General features: G+C 32.7%; 1 protein-coding gene across 2 annotated transcripts in view; it reads left to right on the plus strand.

Moving 5' to 3' along the window:
• LOC140040369 (uncharacterized) overlaps positions 1 to 20,006 on the plus strand; it is a 37,856-nt gene that overhangs the window by 13,639 nt on the left and 4,211 nt on the right. Inside the window, exons 4-15 of one of the 2 annotated variants that reach the window (XR_011842710.1) lie at positions 509 to 784; positions 7,150 to 7,207; positions 8,108 to 8,269; positions 8,776 to 8,963; positions 9,338 to 10,005; positions 10,916 to 10,985; positions 11,561 to 12,648; positions 12,977 to 13,104; positions 13,327 to 13,435; positions 13,649 to 13,921; positions 14,446 to 14,520; positions 15,295 to 15,442. Coding sequence is in view for 1 of the 2 variants with exons in the window: in XM_072086258.1 (XP_071942359.1) it covers positions 509 to 784; positions 7,150 to 7,207; positions 8,108 to 8,269; positions 8,776 to 8,963; positions 9,338 to 10,005; positions 10,916 to 10,985; positions 11,561 to 12,648; positions 12,977 to 13,104; positions 13,327 to 13,435; positions 13,649 to 13,921; positions 14,446 to 14,520; positions 15,295 to 15,390 (3,191 nt within the window). In the remaining variant the exon portion in view is untranslated. Of the gene's footprint in view, positions 1 to 508; positions 785 to 7,149; positions 7,208 to 8,107; positions 8,270 to 8,775; positions 8,964 to 9,337; positions 10,006 to 10,915; positions 10,986 to 11,560; positions 12,649 to 12,976; positions 13,105 to 13,326; positions 13,436 to 13,648; positions 13,922 to 14,445; positions 14,521 to 15,294; positions 18,555 to 20,006 lie in introns of those variants that run through there. The other variant, XM_072086258.1, reaches the window with a different exon arrangement.

Consider the following 20,006-nt stretch of genomic DNA (forward strand, 5'->3'; position numbering starts at 1 on the left):
TGTAGAAACATAAAACAATTAAAGAAGAAGCTGTTTTTTTTGTATAAAATAATAAGAAATTTGTCAATAGAATTTAGAGGGCAGCAAACATAATGATAATGCTTTTTTTCATTTTTTGTAAATGTGATGATTAAGTGTGAATGAAGTAACTGTAATAAATTATAGATTGAAATTCTGGTCTTCCAACTAGTTTTCTGGTAGGCTAATTTTCATTCTATATTTTAAAGAATGTTTTCGTACTAACAAGACATAGTTTTATTATTGTTTTTAAGGCAATATTCCATTAAAATGAATTCATTCACTATCCTTCTTAAAGCTGGCAATCTTGTTCACAAGATGCTCATACATAAACACATAGTCTAAGTACACAAGTATTTGAGGATGGAGTTGTTTTTTTTGTTTTTGTCATTTTAACATCTGACAGGATTTGAACCAAGGACCCTGGTATATATCATTAGCCATGACTCTACAAATCTTACGTATACTTCATTAAAACATTTACTTGCAGAAAATAGTTCTTATGCTGCACGAAGGAAGGCATTAACAAGAAGCATCCAGCAGTGGGTGAACTCAATAGAAAGACCGCCAGTTGCAGATGAAGATGACAATGAAGCATTGTCTTTTTTACCAGTCAATCAAACATCGAAAGATGGTTGTGAAGCTACGCAAAAGAGTGGAGATTCACTCGATACAGAACCAGAAGATATGGATTTGGCAGCAGATCAAGAACAACGGTCTAAAAACCACCAGAAACTGACGAGATCTGCAAAGAGCTTTGAGTCAGGTAAGATTTTAAAATCGATGTGTAATCATGCATTTACACATTTTACTGCAGTTGACAATTGTTGTACAGTACCCTATTTGTACAAACCCCATTTATTTTTTAAAGTTCTTCTTTTCGTAATTTATTCCTCTCTTCAGAGAGAGAGGCTTATTGTTGGTTTATCCAGTTGTAAAGCGGCGCTCATAGACTACCAACACCACTGTTGGTTTGTGTCCCTTGAATAGTTGGCCATAGTCCTGCTAGTGTTAAAACATATATTGATGCGAAAAAGTGTCCCCTATAGGTGTCCCATGATTAAAGGGTGTCCAAAAGGAGGAGTTCTACCTGTTATATGTATGTACTGGAAAAAGGGGGTTTGAAATTTGGTCAAGTGTATTTGCTTTTTAAAGGAAACTTTTAAAACATAAACAGAAAAGTGAGCCCTCTAGATAAATTGTGTTTATGTTGTAAAAATGCCATTCAATAATAAAATTGTACTTTATTGCCATTGAATCACAGTCTTAGGGCCTGTTCAGACCTACGGAGTTATGCTTTCGTATTGTACGCGGTGTACAAGTCCATAGGTCTGAACCAGGAAAAGATTAGTGGAAGCCACCTCGTACGACACTGATATTTCGTACGCTACGAAAGCTCAAGGTATGAGTTTAGTGGACGTCGCTTACAATACGAAAGTCACTCATCGATGAATATGACCTAGGTTAGATATCTAGCCAATCAAATTACAATATTCGCCACATCACATCGTGACATGTGCTCCTCACTCATCGTATAGCCAAGCTGATCCATTTGTTGTGATCGGTGTTGAACGTGCGTAAAAATCATACCTTTTGTTGTTACACTATACAGTATTATTATTAATATTATTATATTAATTAATTTAAAATGTCATCGAAGCGTGCGCATTGGCGAGAAACCGAAGTAAAATACCTTATTTCATTGTGGGGAAGCCCGAGTTCAGAGATCGGTTGGAAGTGAAAAACTGGCGTAAAAGCACCGACAACAAGATGTCTGTGTTCAACGAGATGGCGGACACGTTAGCAGATGGGCCATCCTCATAAAGAAGGATTTAATATCAAACGAAATTGAAGGGGTGGTCATATAAAGCGGCGAAAGACCGAGTAAATAAATCTGGAGCTGGTGCAAGTGCGGGATTTGAACATTTTTCTGCCATAAATGGTATTTTAGGTCATAGACCAAATATAAACCCAAACCCCAAAACGATCGGCTGGTTGGTATGCCTGACAACCAATCGATAATGCCGAGCCTAAGTGTTCGGTCTAGGCCTGTAACTCCTAAACCAACCACTACTACTTTTAATAACAACGAAGGTAGGTCTATGCGTGTGTTAGAGTTTGGTTAATCGCCAGCGAGTGACATCATATCCGTTTATAACGCAACTTCGTTGCAATGAATCTGAACACTTTGCTCTTACGACGCTCATTAAAATATGACCTTGGCTGTGATACGAAAGCATAACTCCGTAGGTCTGAACATACCCTTACACTGAAGTTTCTCAAGGATAAACTTAAGTGTATGGAATTTAATTGAAGATGTACTTAATAACATGTAATGATATGCTGTATGGATTCTTATGTGCTCAGCTTTGTATCTATATATAAAGTTATATCAGTAATGCACTATAAAAACTGTGGTAAAGTTCTCATTATTCTCAGGTCTTTAATAATAATAATGCCAAAGGCAAATTGTTAAACAAAACAACAATATGCCTTATATAATAGTGACTCAATTTTGATTGACATACCAAATAAATATAAAACAAAAAGCTAAATCAAACTGTAAAAAAAGGCAGGGAAAACATTCCTAGCTTTCTGAAAAGAATATGTCCGGGGTAACTATGTAATGATTAGTAGAATTTAATATAATCTGGTATTAGTAAGAAGTAGGCAGTTAATAGTAGTATACCTAATTTCAAATTAAAAACTTAAAAGGAAATGTTAGTATGATCCTTCTATTTACTATAGCATTACTAATGTAATGAGAAGAAGTGATCACATTTCCTATAATTTAGATCAATTGCCTTAAATGTATTAGATCAAGTTATACAATTGTTCCACTTTCTCATAAGTCATATTTTAATTGAGATTAAAGATACCTTATGCTTACTGTACATTAGTATTCTCACACTGTCAAAGTACTGTATAGTGAATTATCTTTTAATATAATATTTATATATAAATACCCAGAAAAGCTACCCATTAATGTTAATGGTGAAAGCAACTTACCCATGTAAAGGGCCCTAAAGTGGGAGTGCATAGTTCATCCATCAGTATAGCCTAAACACACATAAGTGTCAGCTTCATGTTCTTTATTTTCAGGTATGTTCTGTCAGGTGCTAATTATTATTACTGTAGGCTATGCATAATACTGTATGTTGTGTGTTACATTTTTCAGTGAAACATAGCTATTGTATTCATTTATACAGTAGCTATTTATATTTATTACCATTATGTCATACTACAGTTTTTGTGGGAGTTTCTGTCGCTGACAGCCTCTAATTGATTAATTCTGTTGTTTTTAACAAATTATTCTGACATTTATTATTTTACTGCCAATATTAGAACCTTTCAAGCACCTTTAAGTGTAGGTACTCAAATGAGTAATGAAGAGATCGGAATATTAATAGCTTAATTGTACAAGCAATTTAGCTAGTGTGATGTATAACGCACTATTTAGATGATAAAATGTTATGTTTTGAAACCACTCGCCTCATAGTTTGTTGCTTACGTCAAGGGGAAAAAGTCTTTGAGGCTGTTCAATGTTAGGATTTCATTGCTATATGTATTTGGTAGAAACAACAAAATACTCTGGGACTTGTAACCCATACAATACATGTGGCTGCCTCTACACCTCCGTTGATCTTCCATGCTCTTCCAGTTATCAGAAGATCAACTATTTAAAATTTGTTTTCACTGTTCAATTTAAGGTAGGTTTTTTACAAAAGTACTGTACTGTACTATAGTTTTAAATTTGAGTGTACAATATCTTGTCTGTATCTACCGTATAAAAGAACTGTCTATTGTGTTTACAAAAAGAGTTAATGAGTACTATATTTGTTGTTCATGCTGTATTCTGTTTTCTTGAGTATAGATTAAATTCAACTCTATTTTCTGAGCTTGTCCAGTTATAAATACAGTTAAATAGGTTTTAATAATTGTATTAATCAGTACTCATTAAGGACATTAATTGACCCTATTCAATTGACCCTATTTAAACACATGTTCATAGTGCAAAAGAGAAAAATTGTTTCTTCTAAATTTGGACCCCATGTGATTTTATCTACATAAGCATGGTAGATCTTTAATTAGAATTTCAATAAAGATCTATATTTAGATTATTAATTACCTGATAAGGTAAACAACCTGATAAGATTTAATATGTAACGTCAACAGATTTTAGGTTATAAAATTGTATAATGTGCTCTTAAATAGTATTAATCAGGCATGGTCAATGTACAGCAACCAAAGACAACATATGTTTATACAAGAAAGGCTTAGAAAATGATAAAGTAAGTAAACTGCATGTATACTTTGTAAATGTATTAGTTGTAGGAGTAGTAGGAGTCATACTTGATATATAATTAGAGTATTAATACCATAATGATGGTCAAGTCGAGTGGTTAAGACAGAGGCACTGAAAACCATACAACAGTTTAGGCACAGTTAAAGGTATTGCACTGCTCGACTATACTGTAGTTCTGTTGGTAGCACAAGTGTATTTTAATGTACACGTCTGAATCGTGTAAACTTAAAACCAGTGAATCTTTGGGAACGAGTACAGTTCCTGGTGTTGTTGTTCCTGTACTTTGTTACAGAAACCACAAAGTGTGGCATATGTCCCAATAGACTGTGGGCTCAAACATGGGACCCTCCCCCCCCCCCCCTGTATGGGTCATAAAATCCCCAAGGGGGAGGTGGTTACGGTAGCCCACAGTCTACAATGGAATGAAAAGAACCTAGTGATGGTAGTTTTAATTTTAGGAGTTTATTCATTTTCTGAGGGCTAGACCACTGGAGTGCACCCCTTTAAACTGCACTGTAATTTTGTAGTAGATCAAAAGTCTTTAAAATGCATAGGCCTATTGGTTTTACCTTCCTAGAAAATTACTGTAGACATGGAGAACCAGGATTTTTATAGTACTTACTATACCATTTTATAGGTACAGTATATTGTGTAATATTTCCTGATACAGTAGATGTTTGATATTGTAGGATGCAGTTTTAGGCACAGTTCAATATGTACTGTTGTATTTTGGTATTCGATGGATGTGGCTAACATCCTGGTTCTGACGGAAACAAAAGGAAGCAATGACACTTTTCACGTTTTGAATTAATTTAATCCATATGAGAACAACCTATTGTAATTTTCCAGGTTTTGTGAATACTATTCTCTGAAATTCTATGATCCTTTAAAAAAAAAAACCTGTTATATTTATATACTGTGATTGGATCATATTAATACCTTATTTACATATTTTCTAACAATCATTACACTCCAACATACCTTAATACACAGGAGAATCATAACAGTAAAGTTGAATTATTTAACTCAGTTTTGAGCTTTATCGAATTAAATCTCAGAACTAACTGTATGCTTGTGGCCTATAGTTTGCTTCTAGGTCAAAACAGTCTTGGAATACAGGTTTGTTTAGTTCAAGTCTTCTCAACAGTATTTGCTATGTAGTGATTATTGTATAATTATACAGTAGGAGGATGGGGGCCTGCTGTATCCACTAATTTTGATGAGGGCATCCTCTATGTACGACCCTTCCTATACTGTATTTTGCTCACCCAGTACTATGTAGGAACTTTGCTGAAACCCATGGAAATCTTAGAAACTTTGTGTGATGAGTTTCGGGATCCCTTTGACTCGGAGGGAGAGTACCCGTCAGGGTCCCTACCAAGGGTCACAGGTCTCAGGTTTTTAGTTGTTTTTAAAATTAATTAGTGTTCCATGACCTTCTCATCAAAATTATTGTCTCTCATTGTTGTGCTATGTCAACATAATGTCAATGACGGCGAATAATGGGGATAGCTATGCAAACAAGTAACAAGTAAGTAAGTAAGTGAACTATATGGCATATTGCTGATAATGAATGATTATCAGATACATTGAAAAATTGACTGTTCTCTTTGATGAGGCAGTACCAAATTAAATAAGCCAAAAGTCCTGAACATTTAATACTGTACTTTCAATTTATTCGCTGCTTCTATCTTTAATCAGTGTCAAAGACTAGACCATGCAAAATAATAGTGCTACGATTTTAACTGTGAAGTATAACAGATAGATGGCGTTTATTATTTGATTGGACAAAATTATATAAAATGTTACAAAATAATTGCTGTGTAATAGAATTATTATAGAACTTTTACCATGCCATAGAACTAATACTGAACAGCAAATGATACCAAATTAACCAATCAAATAGTAAGACTATTCTCAGGTGTTATAGCAATACATAACTAAACATCAACTTTTTTAAGCTAGAATTTCTTACTTAAAGAATTCCCATTACACTTATATATGTCATTAAACTTGCTAATTTTGATGGCAATCAGCAGTTAAAGTGGTAATTTGCCATTATACACGTTATGAATTTTTATGATTGATATCAATATACATAGTTACCATATTGTATGACTCATGAATATTAAATCAAACAATAATACTGTACCACAAATGTTTGATTTTGAGATTTTAAAAGAACGATATCTGGCAGGACAGGATTACACTGACTGCCTTTTGTCCACATAATACAACAAGGTTTTTGCAAGATCATTCACAACCAAGCAAAAGACAGTTCACACTTGGATATGTTTACAGTACTAGCTGTGAATTTTATTTTAAAACTGACATTTCATCTGTGTAAACATGGATTGATACGCAAATGCCCTGACATTTTATAGTGTAAACAGGTATTAGTAGGTGTTTATATTAATTTCATTTCTCATTTTCTAGATTAGCGTTGGGTAATTTTGATATTAAATGACCTATAGTCTAGTGCTTTACATTATGATAAAAATTATTGTTGGTGTGATAAAATTGATGGAATTATTTACTTCACATACCATGCAGTCCCACAGTATGTTTAGTTAAACATTCTTACATTGTAACTGCTGTAGTTCAGTGCAATTTCAGTACTGTAGGATTTGTAAAAATATAGTGAAAGGAACTGTTTCTAAATTTTAGTAAAGGAATCCTAAATGTGTTTGTCTAAATAATTGTATCTGGTATTTATTTAATTTGTGTTTATTTATTTTATAGTTTTTATAATTTTGTATATATTTCAGTGTATTTAAATATTTTCTGACCTATTTTTATTGAATTTTATTCTTTTCATTTTCTAGGGCAACAACAAAAAGAATCTAAGACGCCTCCTATTAAAGATATCGGAAATGGTTTCAGGTAAGATTGTTATTGTTGTCCATCCACAAGAAGTTTCTGTATCTTGTGCATCAAATTTAAGGATTATCACAAATTTAAATATATATAAAAATAAAAGCAATGATTTCATTATTGTGTGTTAGTAGAGTAAAGTTAATCTACAGTAGATACAAGAAAGGGAACTATTTGTGTGGTTTTAGAAGTTTTATTTAATATTAAATCATGCACTACAAATAATTGTTTACATAGTATATACACCTGATGGAAATTGTCTCCATTACTCTGGTTAAAGTTGTCAACAATTCAACAAGTATTCCAAGGTCTACACTGTAAGCCCTTTTCAGTCGGTATAAAAAGCATTCATTCATATTCTTTTTTAATTGTCTTTCCCCTATTATTTGTCCCATATCCTGTCAATCGTGTAACGCACCATTTAAACCTTTGAAATACTACAGTATACAGTAAGGTATAAAGTACTGTTGCATTAGTGGCTTTTTATCAAGCTATTATCTCATTTTCAACAGATACTGTAGGAATATAATTTTAAGTACGGTTACTTTATTTGATTTAAAGTGCAAAAGATATGTTTACTTCATACAGGTATATATTTAATGTAATTTTATTTTAGGTATACACTTAACACCTTACTTTACTTATCTGTGTTTTTACTTAGATTTTTAGCTGTGTCCATAACAGTGCAGTAAACTGAATACATGAACATATATATGTTTGTATAGACGACAATATATGCATACATTTGGCCTATAAGCCCTACAACAATACAGTAGGCCTACTGTATTCTGGAAAAAATAGTATACAGTATGGAATATATAACAAAAAAGAATTACTGTATGATAAATTAAACAAATACAGTATTTCTATTTCTGTTTGAAATGAATAACCATATTTTCGTTTTTTTAGAAAAACTGTACATAGGCCATCAAACGCGGATCTTATCATGATGGCGTCCCATTTTCGTGAAGAGCATGGACAGTCACCGGTCACCAGACGTCATCGACTACTTCAAATGGGCAACAGCCAATCTTCTGAATTGTCCGTAAACAGTAATCGTTCCCAAAGCAGGTAACATAATGTTTATTATAGTGTTGGTCACTCATTGAATTATTTCAACATTTTCTGGCATTGATATTGACCCGTTCTTATATTGAGAATTACAATTTCAGTATTCTAAACTATGTCAGTGCACAATATTATTACTATTTTCATGTTAAATTGTTAAATCTGGTCACTTGGTTCAATTCAACATCAAAAGGGGAGACAAATTGTAGATCAAACCTATAGTGGTACTGTAGTTCAACTTTGGACAAGTAGACAGTGTGACTGATAAATATGTTAATATTTAAACAAAGTCTTTGACCTACAACAGGAGATTACCTACAGGAGATTAACCTTTACAAATATAACTTTAACATTAGGCCTACAGTTTGGGGCTCCTAAGCTATTAAAACCTATCTAAAATGTTACAGTACAAATGGTATGAATCATTTCTTTTATTCAATTTATGGCATACCCCTCATTTCGTGCAATACAAACATTTTGTATTATTTTATTTTATCAATTCCTAACAGTTTAGAAGAAATATTGATGAACAGAGATGACCCAGAAGAGATTTTGTTAGATCTTGGTTTTGGATCAAAAGAACAAGAAACTGTTGACCGCGTACCAACAAGGTTCTACTCAAAACCATCTAAAGCTCGTGGAATGAACATTGGTCAATTTATAAATAACTGTCATGAAGAAGAAATAAGAAGTTGTAGTAAGTTAATTCTACATTCTAAAATATGTGAACCTTTTATCTTTGTTCTTAGATGTGTTTAACATGTATTAATACTAAAGTATTCTGAATTCAGCTGGTTCTCAGTACTGTATCTAAAATATACCAGTATCATAGGCAAATTCTATGATACATTATCTCATATGTTCCACATGTGATGCCTGTATCATAGGCACTAACCTAAACCTAACCTTCCATGTTATAGGCACCACCTGTGATAAACATGAGATGTTGTATTAGAAAATTTGAATTTGATACTGGACAAATTTAGATACAGTATTTAGAATTGGTCGCTGAAGGAATGTACAAGCAATTTGCTTCTCAGTCAAAAATTAGAAATACAATTTTGTTTGCAGATGATTTGAATATTGGAGGTGGGTTTAGGAGTATATTTGGAATACTGCAACGTGCTCGTGAAGGACAAGCTAGGTCAGAGTTGTCAGAGAAACGAAGAAAAAAGAGTGTTGCTAATGCCTGGAATAAGTGGCTTAACAAAACAGTCAAAGTAAATCCAGATGATAAGGATAGGGCTACAGTAAAAGAGATTAATACTGTTGTTAGTGGTATACAAAAAGACCATGTTGTTGTTGCTGAAAATAAAGATATGAAAGACTCCAATATGCAGTTAAATTCCTGTGAAGTTGTTGAAGATATTGTCACAAGCTCATCTGATACCATTGTAGATCATCCTCCAGAGGAAACAGTCAAACAAAATAAATCGGGTTCTGAAATCCATGAAGAAGAATCTAAAGTAACACATCAGCGGTTGCCTCTTCCACCAGTCAGAGAAGATTCAGAAGGATCTATTGCATCCAAAAAGAGTTCCTCTAGCACATTGGAAGGAGGGTCATCAGCAGGCACTTTAGTAACACGAACAAGTGATAAACCGGAAGACTCTCTGCAAATAGATCATGTTGCTAATGTGGAAGAGATTCCTTGTGTTAAAGAGACAAAAGATCATTTAAGGAAGATACCAGGATATTTGTTGAGTAATACACCTCAGGAATCATTTGAGTTTGAAGAGGTATTGTCAATTTTAATTTTGATTTGAAGAACTAAATTTAACCTATTGTTCTACATTGCAGAATGCAATTGTTGTGTCAATTCACCATGAGTATCTTTTTGATGGAAACACTAATGCTTTGTCTACACTAAAACAAGTGTGATGTGCCCAAATATGATAGTGATATGATGTTATCGTTCCCATATATGGGCACATCACATTTTGTTGTCACATAATAAAGAAAATAAATCAGATAGAGCTTAAAGATGTATTGTCCCTTGAAACACAAAAAAATGAAGGTCAAAATATTCTAAATTTAAATTGGCCATATCAAAGTAATATTAAAGTTATTCACTTTAAGTCGAAAATTCGAGCCAAAAGCAACAAGTTTACGTAATTAACAGGTAAATTAGTTTGATTACATTTCGTTTGGAAAATAGTCGCGAGCGAAAGTAAACAAAGATTTCAAACCACGAGTACGCATTATGGATATGCTAATTAGGATTATTTACAACTCGTCACGGTTGAGAAGGTATTTTCACACAGATCATGAGGAAGTTTTATGATTATGCATACAGAGTAGCCAAACAAGCGTGTTTCATTATGGGGTATGTTTTGATCGAAAACTTTGACTGGAAGTCAGAGTTATTTATTTAACAAAAAAACATCTGTATTTCAGTTAAATGATTTTTTTTTCGACAAAGTTTTGGTGATAGTTAATAACTATTATGATACTTCAAAATGACCGACCTTTTTTCGAAATCTGTTATTTTTTATTTTTTTGGAATTAGTCAAAGGGACAATACATCTTTAAGATTCCATTATATTTTATTATATTTGGATATGAAGTTTGTGATTGTATATACTTAAAACGTGATGGAGGAGGAAGAACCATTTTGTTATTAATGTATAGTTTAATCTCTTTCTCTAGGTGTCAACTGCTTCTGAAATGATGGAAGATGAACGGCAAAATCTTGAGAGATTATTAAATGCTTCTAAAGGTTAGTTGTTGCTTCACATTCACAGTATTGAATTCCAAACAGTAGGCTTGATAATACTGATTATTTAAAAACACATCTACTACATACTGTTTTGAAATTCTGACTAATACTGATACTACACACTATTTTATCAGTAGTATTTCTTTGAGTTTAAAGTTCCACTTTCAATCAAATAAACTTGATAAAACTCAATCAGGGACTCATGCGGCTCAGCCAGTAATTAAAGGTGGCCTCATACATACTTTTTGCTTATTTTATTTTGTATCTACATTGAGATCCAGCCACTGATACCTACAGAATTGTCACTATTTTCAGTAATTTGCTTTTGGATTTTTACATATAGACATATACATTTTTACACAGTAGAGTTTCACCATCAATTTCAATCACAATGGCTACTCTGACAAACACTTGCACAATATGTATTTTTAATTTGTTAGTTATTTATTTTACTATTATTTTATTGTATCTAATATTTTGATTTTATGATATGCTACTATAATATTCTCACTCCTGGTTATTATTGCTACAAATAATATACATTCTTAATAATTAGTTTTAATTTCACATTCCAGGTCAACTGAGTCGTGCTGGGAGTGCACAATCTGATAGTAGTGGGTTTGCTGATGATTTGGTAGATATTACAACTGGAAGTCGGTTATCACCACAAGTAGAAGGCAGAGAAGAGGATTTTATTTGTGTTCGTGATATTGATGTACAAACAAATTTAAATGAATTCGTAAATGATGACTGTTTTGAAGATGATAGTCCATTTGATAATAGCTGTCATAAAGCAGCACCACAAAAAAGAGGTCGTCTTGAAACATTTCCAAAAGCATCAGAAAAGGCTTCGTGGTCAGAAGATCATCCAAAATCAGTTATAGAGATCTTAAAAACTCTTAAAAGTACCAGTGAGGTTCAGAAGTGTCCAAACGGTCATTCCAAACGACCTCCTCTTTTGAAGATGAAATCTGTATATTTGGATTATCCAGAAGATCTACCAACAAATGTAAGATCAACTGAACTGCCATCAATAGAAGCACCTTCTCTAACCAGCAATCCATGTTCTGCAGAGTCAACTTTTGAAGGAACACATTCTCAAACATTTTCCAATGCTATTCAACAATTTGATTCTAATCTTTCTTCCATAGATGTTCAGCAAAGTCATTCATGTCATCCGCCTTCCAATAATTCACATCACCAGACTTCCATCGAAACAGGTGTTCAATTGACCACTGCACTGCCTTCCACTCCTTTGAAAAGCAATATTTTAACATCAAATCCACAATTTGAAAATGGCAATATTGAAGACAATTTATCTGGTGCCACAACTAATGTTATATCCACCAAAGAACCAAATTCAATAAAAAACGATGGTTCAAAAGGCATTTGTAATGGAAAGAAAAATACAGTGGTCACCTCTAAATGTGAAATTTACCTTGCTAAAGACTTCCGTGGCTTAAGTGTTGTTACACCAAGCAATTACTGTGAAGAATTACCTGCAGATATTTATAGTAAAGGAATGTCAAATACAGAGTTATCAAATGTAGAGGTTGAACATAACAGAGTGTGTAGTGATCTGAATGCACTCATTGGCTGTGTGAATTCATGTGACATCCAACAACCAATTAATGAGATGGAAATTATTAATGCTAAACAACAGGTAGACTGTATATAATATTTATCTTAAGCTCTGTCTACACTATCAAACTTAATGTGATGTAATCTGCCCATATACAGACATGATGATGTCATACAACTACCATATTCGGACACATCACACTTTTTTGCCAAACTAGTTTGATAGTGTAGACAGAGCTTTACCATATTACCACAAACTGTGGAAGGTGATGTTTCTCTTTGAGAAAATACATTTTAAGGCGTACCAAATAATTAAATTACAGATTAAACTCTGAAAGATGTACAATTCAATTTGTAATTTGGATTGCAATAGTTTTAAAACAATTTCTGCTTATTTTGTGTGTTTTTAGATGGCACTCCAAGACATCTTACTTCTCCACAGAGCTGTCACTGGTTACAAATCGGAGCTGGTAGAACTAGAGGGGTTATCAGACCAGATATATCAAATGGTGCACAGCCATCTAACACTGAAAGAAAGGTTAGTTTTATGAATCTGTGTCTTTTTGATATTTTCCATTTCTGTTTCATTTTTAATATGCACTGTCAACGATTTGTCAATCTGCAGTATGATAATGTATTCTGGTTTGTTTTATGAAATTTATGACTGTAATTTGTTACTTATGAAGTTTATAAACTGCACATTTTAGTGCCACCATAACAATTTTGTGATATATGTTTCTAATTTTGTCTTTAATTGTAGGTATGAGTTGGGATCTTTGAAAACTTTGCGACTTCAAGTAATGGAAGAGGTAGAGTCAATTGAAAGACTGCTGGTCGGTCTTGCACAAACTATCAGTAACGAGTCGCAGGTAAAGTAAACTATCTAATTGATCATGAAATGTTACATTCAAGAAATGTTTTGCTTTTCATAATATTGTATATAAACAAAACTATATTATATTTTCAAACGCAATATGTAAATAGTCCTTATGTCTGAATTGATATTTCTAATAGGTTTCTTGATGGGTTTCTGATAGGAAGACTAAGTTCCACCTTTATTCATAATTGCTATTTTACTTTAGGAGGATTTTCCAGACACATACCAGAATTCCCTTGACCATCTTCAAGTCCTGAAACAGATGATAACTCTACTCCAGGAACAGAAAACATTGAGGGATACGTTGGGTAGCTTGGAAGTTGAGTATTGGATTGCCTATGGAAGTGTAGTCCATGAAACCCCAATACCATGGACATCTGAAAGAGCTGAGCTTATAGAGCAATTGATGGATTTGAGATCGGAGCTGGATAGACTACGTCACTCATCTCAGAAGCTGTTTGCATCATCATTACAAGAGGTAGAAATAGAATGTTTCCAAAAATAAAGCTCTGTCTACACTATCAAACTTTATTTGACAAAAAAAATCTAATGTGCCCAAATATGGACATGAAGATGTCATATCTGTGCATATCACTACCATATTTGGGTTCATCAAACTTTTTTGGTCAAACTAGTTTGTACACAGAGCTTTACAGTAATGTTAAACTGAACATAGCGGTAGATTGAGGTTTAACATGCTTGCTTGCTTCTCCAACAACCTTGGATCAAGTTTAATCTATTCCATAATAGAGTTTGACTCAACTAGAATCCATAGTTTTCATTATATCAATTGGTTACATTCTTTCAGCATTTTTATTACATTTTTAATATATAATCTTATATTTAAATAAGTTTAATGAAGATTTTTGCTGACCATGTGAAAATTATTTGCAATTTAAATATTCAAATTATAAATGAAAAGAACAAAAATAAATCCAGTTGAACCAATTATGTTTAAAAGTAAGTTCATATAATGATGATATAATTTTACTTTGTCACTAGATGAAGCATGATCTTTTAAAACAATTGCGCAATGACGTCATGGAAGAAACAGAAAATCTAAGGTCACAACTTAAGGTATTTTACTCTTAATTTTTTCAGTATTTTTATAATTTAAGTTGGACCACAATTGTTTTTATATATAGTATAGTGTTATAGTTATTTTATTACGCCACCGAATCTACAAAACTGTTTCAAAAGTAAGACATTCAATTGACATTGATTGAGTTACATGGTTCATATGTGTGTGATCAGGGGCGGATTTAGGGGAGGAAGCGGCCGGACCCCCTTTTGTAATATATATATATTATGTAAAAATTTGCGACGGAAAAACTGGCTTTAGGCGCAAAAAAAAACCAGTTCCGTATATTAAATATGGTCTATAAAACCCACTATATTCAGATAATTATATGACAAGAATCGACTGGCCTAAACGCGTCAGGTAGTACCTCCGGGCATCTAGAAAAAAAATTTTCGCGGGGGAGGCGGTTGGTGTTGGGGCATGCCCCTGGACCCCCATGACGATTATTTTTCCCATTTTTTCCCCTCTTTATCAAAATCCTAGATCCGCCCCTGGTGATGAGAGAAGATAAGTTAAAAAGTTCAAAGTCTTCTGCTGCGTATGACAGATCTAGTCAAATGATCGAGCGGTTGAGGCAGTGTACACAGTTTGTCCATGTGATCCAGGTTTGATATGAGTAGGGGGTTAATCCGGTGAACTGGTTCAGCTCTATCTATTTGACACGACATTAATTAATTTACTCTTGGTAATCCATGGATAAATACATAAAATAAAAAAATATATTGATTTACACACTGCATACACAATACTGTCTGACATTACCTTTTTAGATTAAAGAGAATGAAGTTGAACACTTGAGACGGCAGCTACAGATAACATGTGATGGCAATAGTAACCAATCAGAGATCACCTCTCATGTCACATGATGGAAACACAGTGATACACATAAACATATGAAAAAAACATTTAATGTCAAAGGTCAGTCAAGAAATCACTATCGTTGAACTTGATTTTATGATGTTGTGACTTTGTTTTATTTTGAGCTGTTTTTTTCAAATGGGGCTACGGCTTCCGTTTTTAATGATTAAATTTTAGTATTTCTATTTCTAATATTATATTGTAAACTATAACACATCCATAACATGATTTTGCTTTGTTGACAACAGTCATTGTGTTTACAATATATTTTAAATAGCATTCCGAAGGCAATAAGTTATTTACTGCATATGAAAATGAAAATTATAAATTAAAAACACTGTAAAACTGTAGCAAATGGACTACATTAAAAAGCGGTTGAATAAAATATGTGAAAAATTTTATACAAAAGCCGTTGTTTTAGATAGGTGTATTAGGGAAGTATACAGTACCCCCCCTGTCTATATGGTGGTATTTACCAATGGTAACTATGGTTGTAGAAGTAAATATGGTAGTAGATATTTATGTTATCAGCGGTATGGCAATTCATTTTTACCTAGATAAATGCTCCTTCATGGTAATAGTTATCTTACCACTATGTTAGTGGCTATTGAATGCTATCTTTATGGTAGTGGCTATTCAATGTGGCTATTGAATGCTATCTTTATGGTAGTGGCTATTCAATGTGGCTATTGAATGCTATCTTTATGGTAGTGGCTATTCAATGTGGCTATTCAATGTTACCTTTATGGTAGTGGCTATTCAATGTGGCTATTCAATGTTACCTTTATGGTAGTGGCTATTCAATGTGGCTATTGAATGCTATCTTTATGGTAGTGGCTATTCAATGTGGCTATTCAATGTTACCTTTATGGTAGTGGCTATTCAATATAACCTTATGGTAGTGGCTATTCCTTGTTACCATTATGGTAGTAGCTATACAATGTGGCTATTCAATGTTACCTTTATGGTAGTGGCTATTTAATGTAAATGGTATTTAATTTTTATCCATATGGTGGTGCATATTAATTGTTATGGTAACATTTTGCATTGGAGAAGAATACGGTATAAACAAAGTATTGAAAACATTGTATTCAATTTGTTACAAAGTGCAAATCCTTCAAACAAAATATAAAAAATTATTTAGTTTTAATAGATCAACTAATTGAAATAATGTTAACTTCAAACTTACTAAAAAAACTAGCTTATAAAACCAGAGGCAGACTAAAAATTGTGTGTAATGTTCAATAGAATTGAAAGTAGTTTTTTTTTTTAATGCAATATGTATAAGGATGAATTTACACAACAGATAGCATGTGGCTTTCAAAAATGTGATAATTGTGCAATTAATTCGTAAAATTTAGTTTTTCATTTCTAATAGAAAATTATAATTTAAAAATGGTGGCAACAACCTGAAGAAAATGACTATGGTCACACAGTATGATAGACACCATGATGTAAGCTACAGTAGTCTAGATTCTAGGTGGCTAGATGACTTAATATTGCTAAAACGATAAATTTGTTTGCACACATGGCGTCTCATACTTGAGCTGGTAGTCAAAAATCGAAACGCTGACAGGTGGACAATATAAATAAGGCAATAACTAGAGGCTTGGGTCTATCTGTAAACAAGACGTAGCAGGTTTGAAATTCCAACAAACAGTTTGAAATTTGAAAGTTTCAATAATGACACACTAGCTTTGGCTTTAGTTAGATGATCTAAATGATAACATCTGAATAATAATTATGAAGACAATTCTAAACTATAATATCTACAGTACTGTATCTTATTGCTTGGAGTATTATGCTTTCGTATTATGAGGTCATGTTACAAAAATGACCTCATTAACTACAGGTATAATTTATAGATGCACTAAACTAATGAAAAATTATTTATAACATTCCTATTCAAAATATTTGTTATGTATTTACTTTAGATTTTATAAATTGCAGTAGTTACCATCAACTGAAACTTAAAAGCATCATTGATCATTCACACGGTACTAATAATATTTCATAAATTTTAAATAAATTATTAGTACCAATGTATATAATAATGGTTTATATATTAATACAGAGAAAAATATTATATAATATTATATTGTTAATTTTAGAACTGTGGTATTGGATATTTAACACAGGGTTTGAATATCTTTCAGTTGTTATCCTATTACACTTATATTTAAAAAGCCTAACATGAACCATAGCCCAACAATCCTGGAATATGACGTCATCAATACAACCACGACCATTACACCCTCGACCATCAATACTACCACGACCATCAATACAACCACGGCCACCATTACCACCATCGAAAAAACCTGAACCACAACCATCAGCATAACCAAGTCCACCAATACAAACACGACCATCAACATACCACGACCACCAGATACAATAATACAATTCCACCAATGCTGCCACCGCCGTCAACCAATATATAAACTTCAAGTTTATTCCATTGATTATTATTGTAATCATTTTTAACGATTTATATTTGCTGAACTTTTTACAATCGTCAATGGAAATTGTGTTATGTAACTGTTTTTAGATTTCGATGAATTAGACTTGTATTTTATTGCATACAAGTATAATAGTAATAAAGTTTATAAGAGATGTTTTAAATAAAATTATATATTTTGCTACTTAATGTTTCTATACGTTTGTATTAATAGAAAAATTATCCTGAATATATATTTTGCCAAAGATTTATATTAAAAAATGATACTGTATTCCATATTAATAAAGTAGTGAAATTATACATAACATAAGTGTACTACTGTTTTCTTTTGTTTTGAAAAACCATACGTCAGCCTGTCATACGCTTTTAAATCTCGGTTGATGGCGAATTTCGTAGAATTTTTTTCCATCGCTAGATTTAAAATCTCTTTTCCTACTCTAGTGATAATGCTTTATTATCATGACCAAACATGACTTTTGTTTGCTGATAAAAACAAAGTTTCAACTCACCGTCGCGTAAATCTTCTAATATTAACCCATACTTTAATAGTAACCCCTTTTCTAATAATAATCCAGCATAGGGGTTACTATTCACAACAACTTGATTTTGGGAGTGGGTGAAGATTGAGTGTTTTTGAGTTTATATAATAAAGTTAGAGTTCAACCACATTTGTTTATTCGTACTGTTTTATTATTTTGCAATTAGTTGCTGACCGGAAAAGTTGGGGTGGGGGCGGGGATAGGTTACCTTTTTTTAGGTGCCTAAATTAAGATTAGTAATAGTAACCCGCCACTACTCTAATAGTATCCCCCTTTGTAATAGTAACCCAACAAAATTCAAAGAATAATAACCCAGGATTACATTTATAAGATTTATGCATGGTTGAAATTATTTGTATATGCCTATAAAATCAACATCAAAAAGAAAAAATACATACATTATGAATACATACATAATAACTATAACTAATTATGCTATTGCTGTTATGCAAGTTTTTGTTGTCCGTTTTTAAAAACAATTACTTTATTATTATTCGTGTAAATAAATGTTAGATTGTATAAACTTTGTCATATATTATTGCGTCATTCAGTTTCTATGACAATACGCATTAAACATGACTCTTAAAACCACAAGAGAATAATTAATATTTACTTGTATCCATTTGTACAAGTCATTTACGCTTCTTTTATCGATGTATTTGCTAGCTTATTTACGACATTTAAATACGAATGGATCATATCGCAGTCCTAATCCACTGCGGGGTCATGTTATATAAATGTACATGCTAATATTTTAAATGTAGCATTTTGCTCCCCCCTTGACGATCTCTAATGCAGTGTGTAAGCAAACAAGGCAATCTAACAACTGCCTCGGAGTAAGCGACGGTCGTACAAAAAAAAATCGCGTACATAGAGATTCATATCATTTGTTTATGAATGAATTTACTACAGTAAAAAATAACAGGGAAATCCCCAGCATTTTGGGAAAACTTTTTCGTGTTCCTCTATTGTGTACAACAAAGCAAAGGATGAACGAACAGAGAACACCTCCAGAAGAGGTTCTATTTTATTCGTTTACAAATTAAATCACATTGTAGAATCTGCCCATTAATTGATATGTTTTATGATGTTAAAAGTTGTTCGTCATCATCATTATTCAATTCAATGTAATGTATTATTCAATAAAACCAGACGATTGCTATTATATTTGAATGAAATACTTGATTATGCTATTACCAAAGCTTAAATAAATACATTATTAATAGTCCTATATAAAACATATGTCTATACTAAGCGTAATGTGGAGATGTCGATTTGCGAAGTTACGTTTGTTGATTTGTGCACACAGGTTTAGGTCCGACTCTAGGTCCGACCGACGAACCGACGACAAATCGATTGACTTGATCTAGATTGGTCGTCAGTCCTAGTCGGTCGTCGGTTCCCGGTCGGTCCTAGGTCATAGGTCGGTTCTCGGTCTGTCGTCCCAAATCGAAATAAAGAAATTGAAATATGACCCTTCAATAGTGTAAGGTATAATATTTTGCTTTGAATAGAGTAATCCTGTATAGTACACCAACAATGTAAATTATAACTACAAAATAGTGGATTTTTAACAGCGCATAATAATTGCTACGGTATTTAAATTACGTATTACCGGAGCAAA

This window comes from Antedon mediterranea, chromosome 2 (genome assembly GCF_964355755.1).
Source record: "Antedon mediterranea chromosome 2, ecAntMedi1.1, whole genome shotgun sequence".
NCBI lineage: Eukaryota > Metazoa > Echinodermata > Crinoidea > Comatulida > Antedonidae > Antedon > Antedon mediterranea.